The sequence below is a fragment of the Cryptosporidium bovis genome, assembly GCF_009768925.1.
Source record: "Cryptosporidium bovis isolate 45015 chromosome Unknown contig_25, whole genome shotgun sequence".
Classification (NCBI taxonomy): domain Eukaryota; phylum Apicomplexa; class Conoidasida; order Eucoccidiorida; family Cryptosporidiidae; genus Cryptosporidium; species Cryptosporidium bovis.
Genome location: NW_027125008.1, coordinates 211,547 through 232,799, shown reverse-complemented (window position 1 = coordinate 232,799; position 21,253 = coordinate 211,547). Strand labels below are relative to the sequence as shown.

The 21,253-nt window shown below is 31.8% G+C and overlaps 10 protein-coding genes across 10 annotated transcripts; 6 read left to right on the top strand and 4 right to left on the bottom strand.

Moving 5' to 3' along the window:
• Positions 1–929: 929 nt before the first annotated feature.
• Positions 930–1,496, top strand: FG379_001825 (uncharacterized protein; the record flags this gene model as incomplete). The annotated part of the gene is made up of 1 exon (XM_067327428.1): positions 930–1,496. The coding sequence occupies one exon, from the start codon at positions 930–932 to the stop codon at positions 1,494–1,496; it is 567 nt and encodes a 188-aa protein (XP_067184859.1).
• Positions 1,497–1,581: 85 nt separating this feature from the next.
• FG379_001824 (TATA-binding protein) lies at positions 1,582–2,355 on the bottom strand (the record flags this gene model as incomplete). The annotated part of the gene is made up of 1 exon (XM_067327427.1): positions 1,582–2,355. The coding sequence occupies one exon, from the start codon at positions 2,353–2,355 to the stop codon at positions 1,582–1,584; it is 774 nt and encodes a 257-aa protein (XP_067184858.1).
• A 1,621-nt stretch (positions 2,356–3,976) lies between these two features.
• FG379_001823 (OGG1 like 8-oxoguanine DNA glycosylase involved in DNA repair) lies at positions 3,977–5,269 on the top strand (the record flags this gene model as incomplete). The annotated part of the gene is made up of 1 exon (XM_067327426.1): positions 3,977–5,269. One exon carries the CDS (start codon positions 3,977–3,979, stop codon positions 5,267–5,269), a length of 1,293 nt encoding a protein of 430 aa, XP_067184857.1.
• A 933-nt stretch (positions 5,270–6,202) lies between these two features.
• Positions 6,203–7,267, top strand: FG379_001821 (GCN5-related N-acetyltransferase (GNAT) family; the record flags this gene model as incomplete). Its single annotated transcript, XM_067327424.1, has 1 exon — positions 6,203–7,267. The coding sequence occupies one exon, from the start codon at positions 6,203–6,205 to the stop codon at positions 7,265–7,267; it is 1,065 nt and encodes a 354-aa protein (XP_067184855.1).
• Positions 7,268–7,847: 580 nt separating this feature from the next.
• FG379_001820 (uncharacterized protein) lies at positions 7,848–10,832 on the top strand (the record flags this gene model as incomplete). The annotated part of the gene is made up of 1 exon (XM_067327423.1): positions 7,848–10,832. The coding sequence occupies one exon, from the start codon at positions 7,848–7,850 to the stop codon at positions 10,830–10,832; it is 2,985 nt and encodes a 994-aa protein (XP_067184854.1).
• Positions 10,833–11,375: 543 nt separating this feature from the next.
• FG379_001819 (uncharacterized protein) lies at positions 11,376–12,731 on the top strand (the record flags this gene model as incomplete). The annotated part of the gene is made up of 2 exons (XM_067327422.1): positions 11,376–11,448; positions 11,617–12,731. 2 exons carry the CDS (start codon positions 11,376–11,378, stop codon positions 12,729–12,731), a joined length of 1,188 nt encoding a protein of 395 aa, XP_067184853.1.
• A 110-nt stretch (positions 12,732–12,841) lies between these two features.
• FG379_001818 (uncharacterized protein) lies at positions 12,842–14,677 on the bottom strand (the record flags this gene model as incomplete). Its single annotated transcript, XM_067327421.1, has 1 exon — positions 12,842–14,677. The coding sequence occupies one exon, from the start codon at positions 14,675–14,677 to the stop codon at positions 12,842–12,844; it is 1,836 nt and encodes a 611-aa protein (XP_067184852.1).
• Positions 14,678–14,925: 248 nt separating this feature from the next.
• On the bottom strand, positions 14,926–17,085 carry FG379_001817 (uncharacterized protein; the record flags this gene model as incomplete). The annotated part of the gene is made up of 1 exon (XM_067327420.1): positions 14,926–17,085. One exon carries the CDS (start codon positions 17,083–17,085, stop codon positions 14,926–14,928), a length of 2,160 nt encoding a protein of 719 aa, XP_067184851.1.
• Positions 17,086–17,650: 565 nt separating this feature from the next.
• FG379_001816 (uncharacterized protein) lies at positions 17,651–18,265 on the top strand (the record flags this gene model as incomplete). Its single annotated transcript, XM_067327419.1, has 1 exon — positions 17,651–18,265. The coding sequence occupies one exon, from the start codon at positions 17,651–17,653 to the stop codon at positions 18,263–18,265; it is 615 nt and encodes a 204-aa protein (XP_067184850.1).
• A 50-nt stretch (positions 18,266–18,315) lies between these two features.
• FG379_001815 (uncharacterized protein) lies at positions 18,316–20,826 on the bottom strand (the record flags this gene model as incomplete). The annotated part of the gene is made up of 1 exon (XM_067327418.1): positions 18,316–20,826. One exon carries the CDS (start codon positions 20,824–20,826, stop codon positions 18,316–18,318), a length of 2,511 nt encoding a protein of 836 aa, XP_067184849.1.
• Between the last annotated feature and the right edge of the window lie 427 nt (positions 20,827–21,253).

Here is a 21,253-nt window from a genome sequence, read left to right as displayed (position 1 = left end):
TTATTATCACCTTATATACTCATAAAACAATTATTATCGCTTGAATATTTAAGTTGATGTAAAATAAAGATAGAACGAAACAAAAGTAAAGACACCAAGTTTGTTCTCTCCACGGTACTCTTCTTTTTTTTCCTGTTTTCGGAGTAACGGAGAAAGTGTTTCAAAATGCCTCTTTTCAACTAATATTCCATTATGTCACTTCTGACACAAATCACCAATCTAGACAGTCTCGCTAATAACCGCCACTTTCGCGCGCCAACAAATAGATTTACTTTTTAGGTACGAACGAATGTGTGTAAACCATCTAATAAATATATAATTAATTATCACGTCTGATTGTACTTAGTGTGGGGTATTTACTAATAATTTATACTTTTTTGTTTTGATTTACAGTAAACACTGACATTTCGAGAAATTATTATATATATACATTTTTATAAATCGTAACTTTATTAATTTTCTCAAGTAACAGTGGTCATCAGTGAAAGTAGGTACTATATACATTACTTTGAAGAGCATAAAAACGTCTTTACACGTTTGTAAAATTGTGGAAATTCCTACTTTTTCCCTTTTGCTTGAGTTTTTTAGTAAAAATAAAGCTTTTTTTTACTAACAAAAATTCACGTAAAAAAAGTTATGCATGCATGTATTAATTTAATTAAATGCAAAATATGTAAACACCGGTATTTTATGCATACAAAAATTACGTGTAATAATATTTTTTTAAATAAGTTTTATCATATTTCTTTGGTTTTAGTCAAAAGAGACAACTAGATGTCAAAATATAAATAGGAACATCGTATGGAATTGTTTACTGACTCGATACCAATTTATCTATTTCTTTGAATAAAAGTAGATTTATGGAAACACGCACCTGCAAGATTTGACTAATTAATTAATTAACGTGATTCATTTCGTAAAAAAAAAAGATGAAAGATAAGAAAATTAAAGTAAACGTAGGAGGGATTTACTACGAGACTACGAGCACTACGTTATTAAGTATAGATGGGAATAAAAGTTACTTTTCAATTTTTTTATCAAACTTAGAGAAGGGGAAAAAAGACGAGATTGATAACAAAACCTACGAATTATTTATTGATAGAAACGGAATGTTATTTCAATATATTTTGGACTATTTAAGAACTGGTTCAACAGTGACAGTTCCAAATAAAATACACATAATCAAGGGTTTAATGATAGAAGCAGATTTCTATATGCTCGATAATTTGTCTTCATTGTTATCAAAAAAACTTGAAGCTGAACAAACAAACAACTTAAACATGAATATGAATATGATGTACATACAAAACATGAACAGTGATAATAAAATGAGCGATAAATACGAAAAAGCATGTGAATATAATAACCACAACAATTCAATGCATTTCAATTCAAATATTAAAGATAATTACGAACAGAATTATCAGGTAATTAAAAACGGTTGCTTTAATTCAAACAAATTAGATTACAAGTTCTCGTTAAATGAGGACTTCTAGGTAATTAATAATAATGAAATAATTAAAACTAAATTTTATAGTTGTAATACTCCAGTATGTACATCAGTATTGCGGTTTGATAGTTTTATTTTTTATATTGGCATAATACGGGATATATGTTGTCAAAAACATTGCATATCTCCTTGTAATTTTTACAACCAGTAACAATAACTTTACCAGATACAAATAATAATAAAACAGCTTTAGTTGGAGAATTATCGGGATGGTAGCGATATACAAGCCCCGGGAATAACTCTGGTTCATAATTGCAGAAATCCCTGTGATCATAAGCAAGACCTTCAAGCCTAATGGGAAATCTACAATCAGCAGTTGCGATTATATTCTCCATTTTAAAGTTTGTAAATTTTACCTTTGGGAAACCACTCTTTTGACATATTTTAGCCATTTTTTTCCCACCAAGTTTAGCGTCATTCTCCATTCTAGCCCCAGTTATCATTAATCTTCCACTTCTGAAAAGTAAACCTGTGCACTTTGGCTCTCTTAATCTCATCACAACTGCATTTACTTTCTTCGGATTGTATTCAGCATTTCTAGCACTTATGGCTATTAACCTTAGGTCCAACTCGCACTTTAGGTGAACACTCGCTATTATATTTTGTATCTCAGGTACTATTGTTTTGCTTACTATTGAAGGTGGCACTTCCTCTATCTCAACGTTCCTAAATCCTAATAAAGCATTGGTGTTTGAAGGACAAACTTTTTCGTTGTTTTCGCTCTCTTCATTACCGCATATACCATTAAATAACAACTCACTCTCTTTCTCTATATTGCCGTCACCTGTAACGATATAATCACCGTCTCCTGCTCCACTTATTAAGTCATTTATAATATCACTCATTTGGGATGTTGCCTTTCGATCTACACTTGTCTAGAACATCTATATATTGGTACGCGTATCCAGTAATACATACATATGATCATGCGCCTACCTATGCTATCTAACTACTAATACGGTCTCTTATTCCTCTAACTCCGAACTATTAGTACCGAATATATTCGTATCCTTTGTTACACGATTTTCAAGGTGTATACGTAGTTTATGTGTTATATATATATTTCATGTATTAAAAACGACCCCTTCCAGATAAGTGGTTTACAAAGAAAAGAAGTCCCAAAATGTGGCAATTGCCCTATATTACCTGCTTCTACCCAATTGACTTTTTTGCAGAAAAAACCGTATATAATCTAATAATTTATACCTGAATTTCCTGTCCTCATTAGTAAATAATACCTCCAGTTTCACATATATTCAGTTTCATATTTAACCTTTATTTGGCATTAACTACATCAATATTACCATTATTAATTAATCAAAATGTATCTATACTATTATATTCGTATGTGGCGCCTGTGCCTCCCGCCTAATATGTATTTAGCTTCTAACAATAAGTAATAATGATAAAGGGCAGGTACTCATAGAAACAATGCCAAGATATAAGTTAAATTTTTTATACACTAATGTAAGCATAACGTAATTGGGATACCTTAATAAAAAAGGTAGTGGAAACAACTGACACCAATGGTATTAAATAAGTGATAAGTCATAATCAAAATATACTTATTTTTATTAGAATAGATAGTAGTGGTAATTGCAGTATCTTTTAATATAAATATTAAACTATGTATACTCATATCATGTATATTATATCTACACTGTTTATTCAATCTCTATGTAAAAGCACTGCTACAATCCGCCTAAATCTGTTAGTGTCTAACTGAGTCTACCCACATAAATAAAATTTAAGTTGGCTATGATAATGCGAGGTACAAATAAGTAATTGAATAAAAACCTGTATATTTTGTCTATTTCCTCATTTGTTTGTGGAGAGTGGGTAAAATTGCTTTTTAAGCGCAAAAATACCACTCAAAATATTAGTTTTATCTTTATTAAAACCTCATATTAGTTCAATTTACTTATTACAATTAATCACCGTATCAATCTTTTTTCTTCTTTTTAAGAATTTTTCAACTTCACACGCTCCTTAAACTTTTCCAACTCTTAAACTATTGATTAGTTCAAACTAACCATCACTTATAGTAACCATAATCTACATTATTATTAAAATACTGTCACCACTAATATTACACATTGACTTCCGGTTTAAACTCGGAAACCTAGTAAAGCACCGAGAATAGTACTAGCTATTCTAACTAAATCTTAAGTAGCGACCAATATTAATACTATATTACCTATTTTAAATAGCCTTAATAAATATAGACAAGTATAAATAGTAAATATATTTATATATATATATATATATATATATATACATATTCGTTTATTTATTTGTAGCCATAAGTAGATATAAATATATATATTTATTTATTCTACATCTATTCACTTATTTATTTACTTATTTATTATTGACGAATAACTTATATTTTTACTTTATTATTATTATTAATATAAATTAGGAATAGAATCCGGTTTATTATTCACATATTTCAAACCAGTTTAGATGATTGACGTTAAATATGAAAGTTTGAATGTACCAAGGGATGAGTTAAGAATAACCAACTGTCTTCCGGCAGGACAGTCGTTCTCGTGGAGAAAGGTGTCGAAAGATAGTTTTGTTGGTGTTCTTGGGCATAGGGTATTTCAGGTCAAGGAGTTGGAAAACGACACCTTGTATAGATGCATCTATGATGGTTGTAAAGACAATAATGTCGATTCTGACCTTGAGAAGATTCCGAAAAAAAAGAAGATTGATCCATTTCATCCCAAAGAAAATAGTTCAAATTCAGTACCTTCCGCATTTCACTGTTGCAACTTAACTCCTTATGAACATATAAGACACTATTTTAATTTAGACTATTCATGGGAAAATAATAACCAAGGAAATGACCAAAATAATGGTGAACCGACCGATGACGGAACAAATAAAATTAGTTCACTTTCACAAGCTTACTCATTCTGGGGAAAGTCAGATCCAACCATAATATCTTCTCCTAAGGGTATTAGACTGCTCAATATTGATCCAATAGAAGCACTTTTTGTCGGGGTTATCACTGCAAATAACAATATCCAAAGAATATCAACTATTGTGCAAAACATAAGAAAGCATTTTGGTACTTATTTATGTGATATTAAAGATAAAGACATTATTTCCAGTACTTGTCCCAATGATAACTTTGAATTGGACAAAAACGAGAAAAACGGCATTAACTGGGGAGATATTAGCGATGATAGCAATGAAGAATTTGATGGTGGGTGTGATGAAAATGACCTTTACAGTATTGAAAACGATTCCTTGTTCCAAAACGTCGATTACCAGAAAGACAGAAAAAACAAATTTCCCAAGGAATTTCAATACTACACATTTCCTACCTCACTTCAAATACTTTCAAATGCTTCAGAAGAATTCCTAAAAGAAAAATGTGGTGTTGGATATCGTGCCAAAAGTATTATCCTTTTAGCAAAAAAACTAAGTAACTTCAGCAGCGAAAGGAAATTTATTGAACATATTAATTCATTAAGTTATCTTGAAGCCTCGCTTTATCTCCAAAAATTTCATGGTATTGGAAGAAAAGTTGCAGATTTTGTGTTATTATCCGGATTTGGATTTACAGAGGCTGTTCCTATTGACACGCATATACTCAAGTATGTATGCAAGCACTTAAAAAACTTTGATGAGAAGACTAGTCTCAACAAGACTAGGTATGTTCAAGCTGGAAATTTCTTCAGAGAAAAATTTACTTTATTCCCTGGATGGGCACAACTCGTATTATTTAGCTCTTCTGTAATAAAGTAAATTCACCATTCACTCTCCAGTGTTGCTCATATCGCTATTCATTTATCTGCTTGTGACTTTTAGATCAACACACTTATTTCACCACGTTTATTCACCAGAATGTTCTGAGTATTTGATATAGAATGCCTCAAAATAGATGATAAAGTGGGGTTGCTGCCGTATGTTCGAGGATTTAATGATATATACAAGTTCATCATCACACGTCCTGTTTTATAAACTCGCACTTATTTTGATAGGTGCCCCACTCTAACTGCTTACAATTAAAGCCAATATTATGGTAGTCAAGTTACGCTTTATTTATTGCTCTGTAGTTTGTGGTACCGTCTGAATGGCGGCAAATGTATTGTTTTAAGTTTTATTGAGTTTATATTTGCTCTAATTTATATTTCTCGTTCCTTATATTGTATAAGTAAATTTGCATTTATTGGGTATCTTTTATTTATTTTATTTCAACTTATAAATTGTTATTTATTGTTTTCACTGAAACAAGTAATCTTTTTTTCAGGGACTAGTCAATATATTCAATTAGTGTATTATCTCAAAATATAAGTTTACACCTACAGTTTCAATTCCAGAAATAACGATTTAATTTGTCATAAAGCCTTCATTAATATACAAACAGCAGCTGCTTTCGCTTCCTCAAATTTATGAACTTAAGATTTGAGGCATTTGTAAACTACATATTTATTATTTACGATTAATTTACTACAAAACTAAATGTTATTTGTTAGTCATTGATTTTAAAATTAACTTCACCTGGAACTACTTTTAGTGGCAAAATTCTATCAGGAAATGGCTTCTACACTTTGAATTTGCTACATATCACTATCTGGTCACCACAAAACATCGCAACTATATATGTACAAACTCTCATTTGTTCTCTTTATTTAAAAAGCTTATTCCAATAAATACATTTCTATAAAACTGTTATAAATGCTAACTTCTGGCAATTTCGATAATAATAATAGCAACATTGTTGGTGTTATTAATGATCATTACGACAATAGTGGTGATACAACCTCATCAGCATTTCCACCAGAAATAGGCAATCCGAAAAAGTGTTCAAAAATACACGAAATATATAACGAATGGAAAAATTCAAATCCAAAAAAGAATCCAATTATAGACTTTAGAAAAATAGTCTCCACTGATACATACCAACTCTCTGACTTACACAAGGAGCTTTTTCCTATTAGTTACGATGATCAGTTTTACCAAGGGATTTCTTCTGGTTTGACCCAAGGATGGGTTGCTGTTTGGAAATTTGATAGTTTAGACTCCAATTTTAATGACAAGATAACATTAAACGAGCACAATGGCTATTTCGGAAGCGATGTAAGTGAACTAATTATTGGTTTTATTACAACTTCGCAAGATTCAAGAATTATCAAGGACAATGACTACAAGCACGTGATAAAGAGTATTCCAGAGGGATATTTGCTTGACTCCTTAAAAAGGGATATAGAAAATGACTCATTTGATATTTCTGTTAGTTCTCAATTTGGCGAAAGCATTTATAACCACCTTGTTTATATATTAACTATGGGTGTTGTTGAAGAGTTCAGATTTCTCGGAATTGCAAAGCAGTTGCTCAATATTGTTATTGGGTATTACCAAAAATTTCACCCTCAAGTAAATGCCATTTTCCTTCACGTTGTTGAATACAATAATAATGCCATTAATTTATATAAAAAACTTAACTTTGTTCAGACACTATACTGGAACAACTTTTATAAGATATATGGTGGGTTTTATGGTGCTTTCCTTTTTACATATTTCTATGATCGCTCCAATTCCTCTAATTTAAATATATTTGATAACATTATTTCAAACTACCCTCTTGTTCAGAAAAAAAGCAAATACAGTCTTGTTGAATACTTAAGTGGTTTTATCTCAAATTCATCAAAGTACTTCAAAAGAAACAACGTGAAAAGTATTGATTTCAATAATACTAGTGATAGTAATAATAGTATCAACAATACTGGTAACATCCAATAGTCAGTCGCCCAATTGTATTACCCAGGCCTACTCATCTTTTCAGGTTCAATGTTTTTTGACAAAAATAAAAACATGTTCACATTTCTAAATTTATGTGTATGGCGTAGGTTATTTAATTTTTCTTCACACTAGGAAAAGTTTGTCAGTGCATGTATTTAAGAAATATAAACATTTTCTGTTAATTGTTGAAAGTTGCCTTCTTTTCAGTACTTCATGTTCTCTTTAGTCTGCATGTCTGAATTTACACGCAGATTGAATTTTCTTCCTAATGGTTGTTCTCAGTCATGAGCATTTGTACTTTCTTTTCCACCTCCCACGGGTAAGTTCCCACTGAATCCATTGTGCTTGGCAGGAGGCGGCAACGATGTGGCGCCCTGTGGCTTTATATGTCAGTCTTGGCATGGTGAAACGGTAACGTCTGGGCCTGACTTGACAGAGAAGTTATTTGAAAATCATAGACAAATACAACAGAGATAGCATCAGATTTGCATAAGCAGAAACACAGGGAACTGGTGAAGCAAAAATAGTGTATATAGGACAAGTTTTCATTTCCTTTGTTTAAAATCACAAAAAAACAAACATGAAGAAGTTGGTAGATGGAAGACTAAAACTCTTATTGGAAGAGAGTGCAAAAAAAAGAGTTAGATGCATGTTTTTGATAGTTGGAGATAATAGCAGATATCAGATAAGCAACATGTACTATGTATTGAGCAAGATTCATTCAAAAAAGCCGTCTGTACTATGGTGTTATAAAAAAGAACTTGGATTTAGTAGTCATAGGAAAGTAAGACAAAAACAGAGAAACAAAAAGGCAAAACAAGGCAAAATAGATGAACAATTGGAAGATCCTTTTGAGTTGTTTGTTTCAAATGCTGAAATAAGATACTGTTATTACAAAGATACGCACAATGTGCTGGGTAGGACATTTGGTATGTGTATATTACAGGACTTCGAGGCCATTACACCAAATATACTTTGTAGAACAATAGAAACTGTATCTGGTGGAGGGATTATATGTATAACTTTACAGACAATGTCATCTCTAAAAAATCTGTATTACACCGTCATGGACTTCCACAGCAAACTAAAATGCAGCGACGATCTCTATTCAGAGGACATAATTTCGAGATTCATCCCGAGGTTTATACTATCCCTATCAACATGTAATAATTGCATAGTTCTTGATGACGAATTAAACATACTACCTATTTCAAAACGCGTTTTAGAAATAGGAGGCGATATAACCAAGACTGGGGGTAACATAGACAATAACGGCAAAACTAAAGAACACATTAAACTGGAAGAAAGTGTAAAGGACACAGTAATAGGAAAAGTTGTATCTAATTGTTTAACTTATGATCAGGCTCAAACCGTGTTGAAGATTGCGGATGTCATTATACAGAAGAATATGAATTCAATAATATCATTAACTGCGGGAAGAGGAAGGGGTAAGTCAGCAGCTCTTGGTCTTTCATTAGCATGTGCGATTTCCCAGGGATACAGTAACATATTCATTACTGCTCCAACCCCTGAAAACGTTTTAACTGTATTTGAATTTATCGAAATTGGCCTGATTAGTCTCGGTTATGTTGAGCATAAACATTTTGAATTGGTTAGATCCAAATCAGGAGGCGAATTTCATGTAGGTGGTGGATCCAGAAATTCAGTTTCCCGTCTAATTAGAGTAAATGTATTCAAAGAGCACAGACAAACAATCCAATTTATTAGACCTGAGGACTATTTGTTGGTCTCGCAGGCGGAAATTGTCGTTATGGATGAAGCGGCTGCTATACCATTGCCTATTGTTAAAAAATTTCTTGGAAGTCATTTGTTCATATTCTCATCCACAATAAACGGATATGAAGGCACAGGAAGAGCACTGTCTCTCAAGCTCATAAATGATCTTAAAAAAAAATCAATGGATTCTTGTTCATCTTCCTCTGGTACCAATGTTCCGAATTCAAATAGTTCCCTATTTACAGAACTTACCTTAAAAGAACCGATACGTTATGGTAGAAATGATCCTATTGAAAATTGGTTGCATTCTTTACTTTGCTTGGACGCAACTGTTCCGCCTCCCTTGTCTGGCTCAAATTATAGCAATAGTAATTGTGGCGATAACAATACTGGCGACGACAATGTTAGTATATCTTATTCTTCAGAAATGCTGAACAAAAGGGTGACTCTCCCACCGCCCTCCTTATGTACTCTTTATCATGTTAATAGAGATTCTCTGTTCTCTTATCACTCCGCAAGTGAAAAATTCCTACACAATCTTATGGCACTTTTCGTCTCTTCGCACTACAAAAACACGCCAAACGACCTCATGCTCATCTCTGACGCACCTACTCATCGTATATTTGTGTTACTTGGGCCATTCGATCCAAACACCAAAATTATTCCACCCATTTTAGTTGCGATTCAAATAGCCGTAGAAGGTTCAATTACGTCTGAACACATAAAGTCATCACTTTCTAGAGGCCTCAGACCTTCTGGTGACTTAATACCTTGGACACTTTGCAACCATCTTGCCAGAGATGACTTCGGTAAATTAACTGGCGTCAGAATAGTCAGAATTGCTACCCATCCATCCGCCCAAAGAATGGGTTACGGCAGTTACGCCGTGAAACAACTGCTTAATAAATTAGATGATTTAAAAAATAGTGTCGCTATTGAAAATATCAGTGATCCAACAAAACACATACAAGTTTCCAGTAGTCCAACAAATAATAACACCATTAAAGTAAGAAATAACTCTTTGATTAATAATGCCAACGTTGACATAAAAAGCGAGATTATTGAAAAATCAAAGGATATACCCCCCCTTCTGGAACCTGTGAGTGATATGGATTTTATATTAAAACATAATGAACAGATTGACTACATTGGAACTGCCTTCGGAATTACAATTGAGCTTCATAAATTTTGGTCTAAATTGGAATTCACTCCTGTATACATTAGACAACAAGTAAGTGAGGTTACAGGCGAGCATTCAATTATTATGTTAAAATGTATCGGTAATTGTTGGCTATCCTCTTTTGTTGAAGACTTTTCATCCAGAATAATTCAATACGTCTCTCAACCACAATTTAAAAACATGCCCGTCACCCTTGCTCTTTCCCTTGTATTATCCTACAAAAACTTTGTATCATCAAGTAGTGCCAACAACGATTTAAATAATGAAGATCAAATGCAAAGACAGATGAAAGTACCGATTAGTGATAAAAACCAACTTTATCTATTTTTCACTGAAAATGACTGTAACCGTCTCGTACGTTACGCCAAACAGTTATCAGATTTTTCATCCATATCCGATCTCGTACCTATTATTAGCCAACTCTATTTTGAAAACAGGCTCCCAGGTGTTTCAATTTCATATCTACAGTCAGCCGTTCTTATTGGAATTGGTTCTCAAAGAAAAGGCATTGATGACCTCTCCGCCGAACTCCTTACTCCATCAACTCAACTTTTGGCCTTATTTAATAAAGCCATCCACAAAATTAGCAATTATCTACAGAACATCAGGACATCCAATATCGGCCAAATGACTGCCGATTCAATATAGATTCAATTCTTTGTCAGTTATTCTTTAGTAATATATTAATAGTTTTCCGTTTCATTTCCTCGTAATTTTAATGTAAAAATTGTCTAAATAATCACAAACCCTAAATAGTTCACGAATCCATAACTTCCATTCAGTCCCTGCAATAACAGTTTGCTGCAGTACTCAATGCATTTTAAGCTTGATAACAATTTTCAACTACTCGCTCGGTTGAAACCCCGTAAAAATAAGTGTAAATGGCTAAGGTAAAAAAATATTCCACAATTATCATATTCCCATTCATAAAAATAGATATACTCGCTCATTAATTTCCGTATATTCTCACAAATTAATCTTTATTAATTGCATTAATCATGCATTTGAATCGGGCGCTCCTTTCTGGAATGGCGCCGACAGCCATACTTTATCCCACAATTTAACAATACCAATATAAATATATTCTTGATAAAGAATAATATTTCACTTGATGTCAAACAAAAATTTAATAATATTTATTGCTTAAATGTTTTATAAATAAGTGTGTTGTTTAATTTGTCAAAAATTAAGATGAAAGTATCACTTGAAAGGCAAGTTGAACTTAACGTTACCTGTGTTTGCTTTCATCCAAGTAACTGGGAATGTAAGTTTTAAAATGATGAATATGTTCCATAATAACTACTGTTATTGTTACTTTGTTTATTACTATCGAATAAATGTGTCAATTCGACGGATTCATTTTAATTATCAATTCGGTTGACATTTATTCTTGCAAATACACATTAATCCCATCTCTGCTTCCTCTTCCCAGACATTTCAATTGTATCTGATAACAAAGATATTTATATTTATCGTCTCGAAAATGACCTCAGATCAGGTAAAAAACCACTAAAATTGAACAAGCACAGAGGCAACATATCATCGATCGACTGGTCACTTCTGCCAAAAAGCTACTATAAAGCTAACAATAAGCTGCTATATAGTCAACTTTTATCTGTTGGGGAAGATCGCCTTGTTATAAATTGGGTATTGAAAGAGAGAAATGAAAATATTGAAATAGTGACGCAAATAATCAATACCCTCCAATCAGATTGCTATCCATTATCATGTAGATTTTCAAATGTACTGGATAATTATTGTAAATTTTCGATTTCAACCACATCTGGTGACATTTTTATATTTAATTCAAAAAAGATAACGAGTTGTAATGAGTCTGAAAATAACCATTTTTTACTTCCAAATAATGAAAATTATTCCGATATAATAGAATTAGGAAGCTTGCTTAAATTCGAACAACTTAAAGTAAGTATTTCGGACTTGCCACTGACGTGCATTTGTTGGAGTGATGATGATAGATTTCTCATTTGTGGTGGAATCGAAAATAAAGGCTTAATCCTTTATATTTCAAGCAACAGCTCAAATTCACTATCACTAGATAAAAAAGACTTCGAATATACAGAATTTGACTTGAAATTAATATCAAGTATAAATACGCAAAATTCAATATTGGCATGCTCTATCAGTCCAAAAAATAATTTAATTGTATTTACTGACAAAGATTCCAATATATATTTCACTGAGGTAAATAAAAGTCTCAACTGTATAAGTGATACACTTAAATGGGAAGGTCTTCCTTTTTTTAATTTAAAATTCGTTGATGATAAAACTATTGTTGCAGTTGGTTATGATTGCATCCCAATTATTTTTACTCAGATTAGTGGCTGTGTATGGGAGCATGCAAAAAATTTGAATTCTTCAATTTTACCTCCATATTTAGATTCTACTTGGTTAAGTAACTTTGATCCAATGAAACATTATGAACCAAATACTGTACATAGAAGACCGATCATTGATGCATTCCCAAAGAACCAAAAAACTATTATTTGTTTTGGTTGCGATGGAAAATACTCTCTCTGGAATTTGTAGCCGATGATGCCAAAAGTATATATGATTCAATGAATGTCGATAAAAATGTTACTGATAAATATTTAATGCTAATTTAATTAAGAAAAAGTTAATTTAAGTTTTATTTAGTCCTATATTTTTCTATCCAATATTATTACTTCTGGTATTTTTACAGGTGTAAAAAATGGTGTCATTTTGTTTCTTACTTTAATTTGTTTATTGTTTGTTATTACATTGTCAACACCATTTTTACTTGGGTTATTTTTTTTGTCTTCTATTACTATACTAGGTCTTTGAGTATCGTACTCTAAATCAACGTTACACAAATCATTATTCACAACATTACTTGAACCTTCCTTAATATTTTCCATATGACTTTTAAACTCTACACTCATTTCATTATTACCAATATTAATCAATTCTTCACTATTGTTTTGGTTGCCATCTATTTTGATTTCACCATCACCATTTGCCATTTCACTACTGTCTTGACACTTTGCTTTGAAATTCAAATATGTTATATTATTCTTAATATCTGTACGAAATTCGTGTTTATATTCACTTTCGTCCTTGCACATCTTCCTAACTTTTTTTAAAAAACCTATCGTTGATAAAGGTGCTATTTTTCTATTTATTTGCATTGCACTATAATTGTGAATGATATGTGTACTATCACTTCTCCTCAAACTCGATTGAAGTTCCGAGTACTTATTAGGTACTGTTTCCTGCATATCTAAAGGTATCTGTGCGGCTCTTTGAGAATTCCAATCTAATGAATGATTCAATGAATCGAACCAGTAATCTTTTCTATAAAATTGGTGATTATTTAAGTGTTTGTCCAATAAATTAACTATGTTATTTTCATCCAATCCTAACATTTCATTATCATCTTCTATACCACATTTACAATTTTCGCATTTCCTGCAAATTGGGCAAACAAATAATACATCTTGCGTTTTTCGTGAATCTTTATAATAATCCGTCCTAGTCTCCATAGTATCATTTATCTCATATCCAACATCACCCCTTATCAACAAGCCAATTTCATTTTGGTTGCAGTTTGAATCAATAGTTTGTGGGCAAATTACCAATGGCAAAGGGTATGAACACATTCTAACTATTGCAAATTGACCATTCTTAAGTTCAGCCACTCTTTTTCCATCTAGAGCAACTTGAACTCCGCCTCTAGATGACTCTGGAATGTGAATAAGTAATTCTGTTGAATCTGGCAATATTAATGGTCTAAATGATAATGTATGCGGGCATATTGGTGTAAATAATATTCCGGAAACTTTTGGATGAACTATACTACCTCCTGCAGACATTGAATAAGCTGTTGAGCCTGATGGAGTTGCTAATATCAAGCCATCCGCAAAAACTCTAGTAAAATAACAACCTGAACAATACACGTCTATTGACGCCAAGCAATGTCTGTCTCCCCTCTCAAACACGCATTCATTTAAACAAGATTTGTGTGTTATTTCACCATTATCATCTTGAACATACAATGTCAATCTTGAACGTAGTGAAACGGCAAATGTTTTTTGATCCATTACCCTTTCTATTATTTCATTTGCTCTTGAGTGATGAAACAACGACATGTATCCTAATGATCCCATTGATATACTTATTACCGGTGGAACAGATGTCTGAAATAAGTGTGATAACCATAGTAGTGTACCGTCCCCTCCTAGTGATACTGCTAAGTCTATTACCTCTCCTAAGTGATTTCTTACTTCTGACACTGCTCTTATGTCTAAGTCTTCATCTATTTGTTTAAAATCATCTATAGAATCGTCCTCACAATATACCACTGCGTTGTATTTTTTTGTTAAATTATTCGCTATATCAACTGCCAGAATATTCACATGTAATGATCTCGGTCTCTTTACTATCAGTATATTTTGCGGTGTTCTTGAAAATCTACAGGTGTTATCACCATACATTAATCCTTCCCCATAATGCATTGTTTATTTTATTTGGAAATTAATGCAAAAATGTATATACGTTTTTTTGATTCACCTAAAATACTTGAAAGTCAAATCATACGGCACATAATAAATAATACAAGTTATTAAACACTTTAATTTGCCATGTTCAGGGAAATTATTCCTTGTATCACTTGGTTTTAATCCCTTGTATATATTTTCCGTGCATCTAAGGCGCCAAACACTTCAGTTACTAATGCTTTAAGGTATTGAGCAACAAATTACTTCTATTTAATTAATCCAGATTTGTTGTTTGTTTTTCTGGAACTTTTTATTATATCTATTGCCTTAATTGTTTCTTTTGTAAAGTTACTTGAGTGCATTCTAACTATATTCCTATTCCGTGTCAAACATATTAATTTGTCAAACACTCCAAATTTCTTTTTTTTACTATTAAGTTCCAGATTTAATTCGTATTCGGTCTCTTTTAAATTAGGTATTTCAGAAATAGTACTTTTTTCTGAATGGCTATCAATAACACTATTTATTTTGTTACCTTTTTTCTTGAATTCAGTATTGATTTCATTTCGTGTTTCTAATTCCCTAGAAGCATCATTTGTTTGTTCATGACTACTTCCTTCAATAAAGTTTTCGAGCAACAACATATTCTCTCTGTCATTTATATAACAGTTTTCTATTTGTTGTTTCGCACCCTCAATATTAAATTGTAGATTTGTTGATTCACTCTTAAGTAAATCGTTAACTACATATTCTTCCTCAATTATTGCTGAATATGCATCCTTGATTTCACTACTATTAATATTTTCACCATCATCACCCTCACTTTCAATGACAGGAAATTTGTTCCGTGACTTGTCCACTGAGTAACTTTCATTATCCAATAGAATGTCAATACCTTCATTATAGTTGAATTCATCTAATTTCCCATTGTTCCCCTCTGTTATTCGTTCACAATACATATTATTAAATACAGACAACCTATCAATATCGTTCCTTTCATACCTATATTTACCTAAATCACTTTCTTTGTTTGAATAATTTGACTCCGAAGTTGTATATTTTGTCTTGTTTTCATTTTCCACACAAAAATAATCAAAACCTTCCATAATAATACCATCAATTATGTTGTCATCAAAATTATTCGCATTATCCATGTTTATTTTATCACTATCCTTCGAAGTACTATACAAATATTTTTCATGTTCATCATAGGTTGTGTTATTTTCACAGCCTTCAGTTTTCGTATCTGTATCATTTGAATCATTGTCTCCTCCAAAAAATAATTCACTATTAGTATTTTCAAAATGGCTGTTTTTTTTTTCCAACTCCACCACATTCTCTTGATTCTTCTCTGTAACAAAAAATTCATCTTTTTTATCAAATTCAGCTTTCTTTACGATGCTATCGTTATCATTTAATTCTATTATTTTATTGCTTAAATTACCTTTATTGCCACCAAAATCATTCATTATCATCGTTTTTATTTCTTTATCTGAAAATAATACAAATGTCTCTATACCATCATTTTTAGTGCTATCAACCGATGTATTTTCATTCTGCAAAGAATTCACTTCACTTGGAATTTGAAAGAATGATGAACCAAGGTCAATAACAAATTCTGTACCATCACTTTTCCTGCTATCCCTCAATCTAAATATGTTCATTTTGTTCTTTATTGAAAGTTGAAAATGATTTTTTATTACATTATTATCCATTTTCTTTTTTTTCATCCTTTTCGTCTTACTTTCGCATTTGAACCCAAATATATTTAAACCAACAATTCCAGACCTTAAATACTTTGTTTTTCTGAAATTAACACAAATCAAGTTTTGTATTCTTTCAATGTATTTCAAGAATTCATAAACTGTTTTGCTTACATTATTCTGTTTATCATTGATCGTTTTGATCTCACAGTAGTTATTCTGTACATTGACGTTACTTTCAGATAAAACCAAATTTATTATTGGAATACGGTTGGTTAAATTATAATTACCAATGTGATTGTTGCTTTCTTTGATATTGCATAAAGTTGAAAATTCAGTTAATTTATTGTTTTTCAATATTGCTTCTGTGTTTCTATCGGTTTTACTGCCTATATCCACTTCATTGTTTTCATGAAAAGTAAAATAGAGAGTATCGCTATTAATATTAATTCGATTGAGCATCAATTCGTCAATTGCTTTGGAATTACTCGTATTGAATTCCGGAGAACGTGTAAGATCCACCTGAAAGTTTTCGTAATTACTATTATCGTTGTCAGTATTCCTAATACAAATTACTTCATTCAACAAATCACTTTCTTCTGGCAAGAAGCCTTCTATTAGTATGTTGTCATTATTTATTATTTCTTTAATCCCATCATTTCTACTTTTGCTATCATAATTGACTTCTGTTGATGTACCAACTCCTGCTTTCTCAAAAATCATCGTTCTTTAGATATAGTAAACGATTTAACATATCTTTATAAATTGTTCTTTTTTCGCTTATTTTTTTCTACGAAAATGAAAAGTAATGCACTAATTCTATTTCTCTTCCATTGAGTTGTTATTTACCAATTAATTTATTATTTATGTAATAAATGCATGTTCGCAGACATGCAGTTCTTTCCCATATTGTCAAAAATACAACACGAAATTTCCCCACAGTAGGACAAAATCATTAAGAAAAATAAAAATTAGGACTATTCATATAAAAAGAGGAATTTGTTTAATTTAACTGTCATTCCATACATTTTTTAAGTGTCTTTCATATTCATCGAATCGTTTTTTTTCCTTGCCTTTTTTACTGCTTTTTAGAAATACCTTCCAAGGGTTAATTTTTTTAGCGCCAATTGACTATTTTAGATTTTGTATTGGCCGGTATGGTAATTGTATAAAACTGGTGAAATAATAAGAGTATAAATTTGTTTAGTTTTATCGAAATATTGTGGTACCAAGGAGAAATATATATTATTAGATTCTTTTAAAGATGAGGCCTTGAAATGATATAAAGATGAGTGGGTACAACGTTAATAGATATACAGTAGAATCAAGAAAATTCCATAAATCTGAACAAAGAGGTCACTTAAAACTTAAGTATAGAAGAGAAGATACAGAAGGCTCTGAAGAAAAGAAAGATAGTGTGAGCGTAAAGGGATTTAATTATTTAAATGATGAGGATAAGGGTAGTAACGTAGTAGATTTTGCTGAGAGAGAGTGCGACAACCAATCAGACAACAGCGATAATGAAATATTAATTGTTGATGATAGTAACGGCAATGTTGATGAAGACGAATTAGATGAGGATGAGGAACTTCTCCTTGAGCTTGAGAAGATAAAAAAAGAGAGAAAGGAGAAAGAAAAAGAGAAAAATAGTAATAAAATAAAGCTAATGATGAAGAATAACCCACTATTAGATTTACCTCGAGATGAAAAGGAAATATATAATAGAACATCAGATGACAATGAGAAAGATGAGGATTACGACGATTACGTATTAAAGAGGAGTTGGATGGACGATACAGTATTTAAAAATCAACATAGATATAAAGAAAAAAAGAAAAGATTTATCAATGATACCTTACACAATGATTTTCATAAGGAATTTATGAAAAAATATATTATCTAACTAGCTTTTTTGGACTATAGATATATTACTTAATTTTTAAATAACCATATTCACTTTTGTTGCCTGCTTTTATGAAAATTTCTAAATAGTGAATGCATCTCATTTATTTTAGTAGTTTTTTTAAGAGAAATTGCTGGTCTCTTTGTTTTATTATCCAAATTATTGCGAGAAAAATGATTCATGTTAATTGAGAAAGTTGAAAATTTGTCAATGTTCGATGTCTTTGTAATTGTAGAATCAAGTATATTGGAGGAATCGTTCATTAATTTTCCAATATCGTCTTGATTAACACCTGTTTCGTCGTCATTTAGAGAATCATCACTTTTCTTTATCAATTCAAGCATTTTACATTGAACTTCATAATCACTGTACTGAAGATCTTCATTATCAAGGGGAAATGATTCCATTGTGATTACTCTATAACTATAACCTTGATCAATAATGAATTGTTGTCTTTTGTCTGCATACTCCATTTCTTCGGTGTCTTTCGAAAGAAGTGAATAGAAAAATGCATTGTATAATTGTTCGTTTGAGTGATCGTTGCTGCTATTTGCTGAATTTAAGTTACCTATTCTCCAATTTGAATATGGCTTTGGTCTTAATATTCTACCAAGTCTTTGTGCTTCTTGTCTTCTAGAAGCAAAATTAAATGATATTTGTATAACTACGTTGGCAAGTGGTATATCTATTGCGTTATCACCGACTTTAGAAAGAAATACAGTGTTGAAATTAGGATTTTCTTTGAATTGTTGTAATATCTTGATTCTTTCTAATGTGTCTACGCTGCCACATACAAATGGCTTCTTTAGTGCTACTGCAATATTAATTAATGCAAATAAGGAATCACTAAATACAAGTATTTTGTCTCCTCTTTGTTCATGCCAACGAATTAAAAATTCGCATACTCTCAGTTTATTTGGGTTACAAACCCAAAGTTTCTTTTTTTTAGCGTGGGAACAATCCAAATACTCCCTGTAGTAATCGGAAGTCATGGGACACCAAACTTCGCTGCATAATGCTCTGGCCAAATAACCCCTATCTTGAAGTTCCATCCAATTTGCTTCATAGAGTTTTGGGCCTATTAGCCATTGAAGATCTTGAATGAGGTCATCTTCTCTTACAAGTGTTGCAGTTAGCCCAAGTTTACAATGAGCCTTTACTATCCCATTTATTCTTCTAAATGCAGGAGCTGGAGCAAATTGTACCTCATCAAAAATAATAAGACCCCATTCTCTGCCTTGTATTTGTGTAATTATCTGCGAAGAAGATGTGCTTCTTTTTCCAGTAAAGGCCATCATAGTATATGTGGTTACAAGTATTTGTGCTTCAGTTGGAGGTCCAAGTAACTCCTTACTGTTGCTTGTCAAACAATGTACTTTGTTTGAATCTACAGTTGTATATTGTTCAAATTGTTGTTTCCACTGGGAAACTGCAACTGCACTTGTCGTTAATATTAGTACAGACTTTCTCATTGTACATGCTGCTGTTATGCCTGTTAATGTTTTACCTGAACCACAGGGCAAAACTATGATTCCAGATCTCGCTCTCCCATTGCTAAACATCATTCTCAATGCCTGTTCTTGGTAATATCTTATTTGAGTGGTATGCTTCAATGACATGTCTAGTGTAGGGTTTTTGTTATCTGATCTGAAATCGTATTCTGAAAGAAGTGGACGATGTAAATTCACAAAAGATGTCATTGTTACCAAATCAACTTTATCTGGAGATATTTCAAACGAATAAATCATATTATTACTCTTATTTCCGCCACCAGAGTTCAAAGAACCATTATTGTCTTTCATTGATTTATCTGATACTTTAAAAGCCAAATCCTTTGGGTTCAAAGAAGGTGCCTCTCTTATATTAAAACCGTCCTTACTTAAGGTCACTGATGACGTCTTTGTATCTTTTTTTAAATCTGCAGTGGTGGAATTATCACCATCTGTGTTACTGTTTCCAATTACACTGTTGCTGTCCCTGTTATAGACAACTTCGTTATCCTCACTTTTACTTACTTTTCTGACTACTCTTGATGACTTTATATTATCGTCAGACAATAAATATAATAGTTCCTGTCTATTTGTTGCTTCAATAAAATATTTACCCTCGAACAAAACTATTTTGAGTTTCCCGAACAGCTTGCAGTGTTCTCTAATAGTATCTATGAGCGCCCCTGGAATCTCATTCTTGCTGAATTTCTCCAATGTTTCTATTATTCCCTCAACCGTTATTCCTAATGAAACAGCTGCATACAAAGAAAATATAGTCAGTTGGTATTCATGTATCAACTCCGGCCTGCTCAATGGTTCTGATATTGTTACCAAAAACTCACAGGCTGCGCTGCTGCTTTGATGGAAGGTTTCTGCTATTATTAACCCATCTGGAAAAACCCATATTGGTCTTAAATCATGATCTGATTTAAGCTTTAATTCCGACGAATAATCCCTAAATGGTTTTAATACTATTTGCTGTGAATCGCATGCTAATGGAAGCGACTCTGAATTGCCTAAATCAGAGTCATAATTCACCACAAATCTCGATAATTTTGTTGTTAAGTTCATATAAACTTCAGTATTATTTTCTTCACACTTAAAACTAAAGATGTTATACCTTGAAATATGACATATGGCGCCTTTTGTTATAGGAAATGTGATGCCAAAATTGTGATCCACTAAAAGGTAAATTTTATTGAAGGGAAGAAAACATTGAGAAAATTGATTAGAAATGGTATATATAAAGAAATTATTTGCTTAATGTGTTTCCAAGCATGAGACTCTCTCAATTGTTTTTGATTCCAGTTTTTTTGAATGAGTGCAAGCATATCACCGCACATTATATACATAGAACAATATGATGAATCAATACAAAGACTTTACATGCTTGTTGTAATTCGTTAATACATAAATAGCATCGAATAAATTTTGTTAAATTAGCAAATAAAATTACTGCAGAGCTTTAGCAAGCAGTGCATATTTACAGTACTTATAT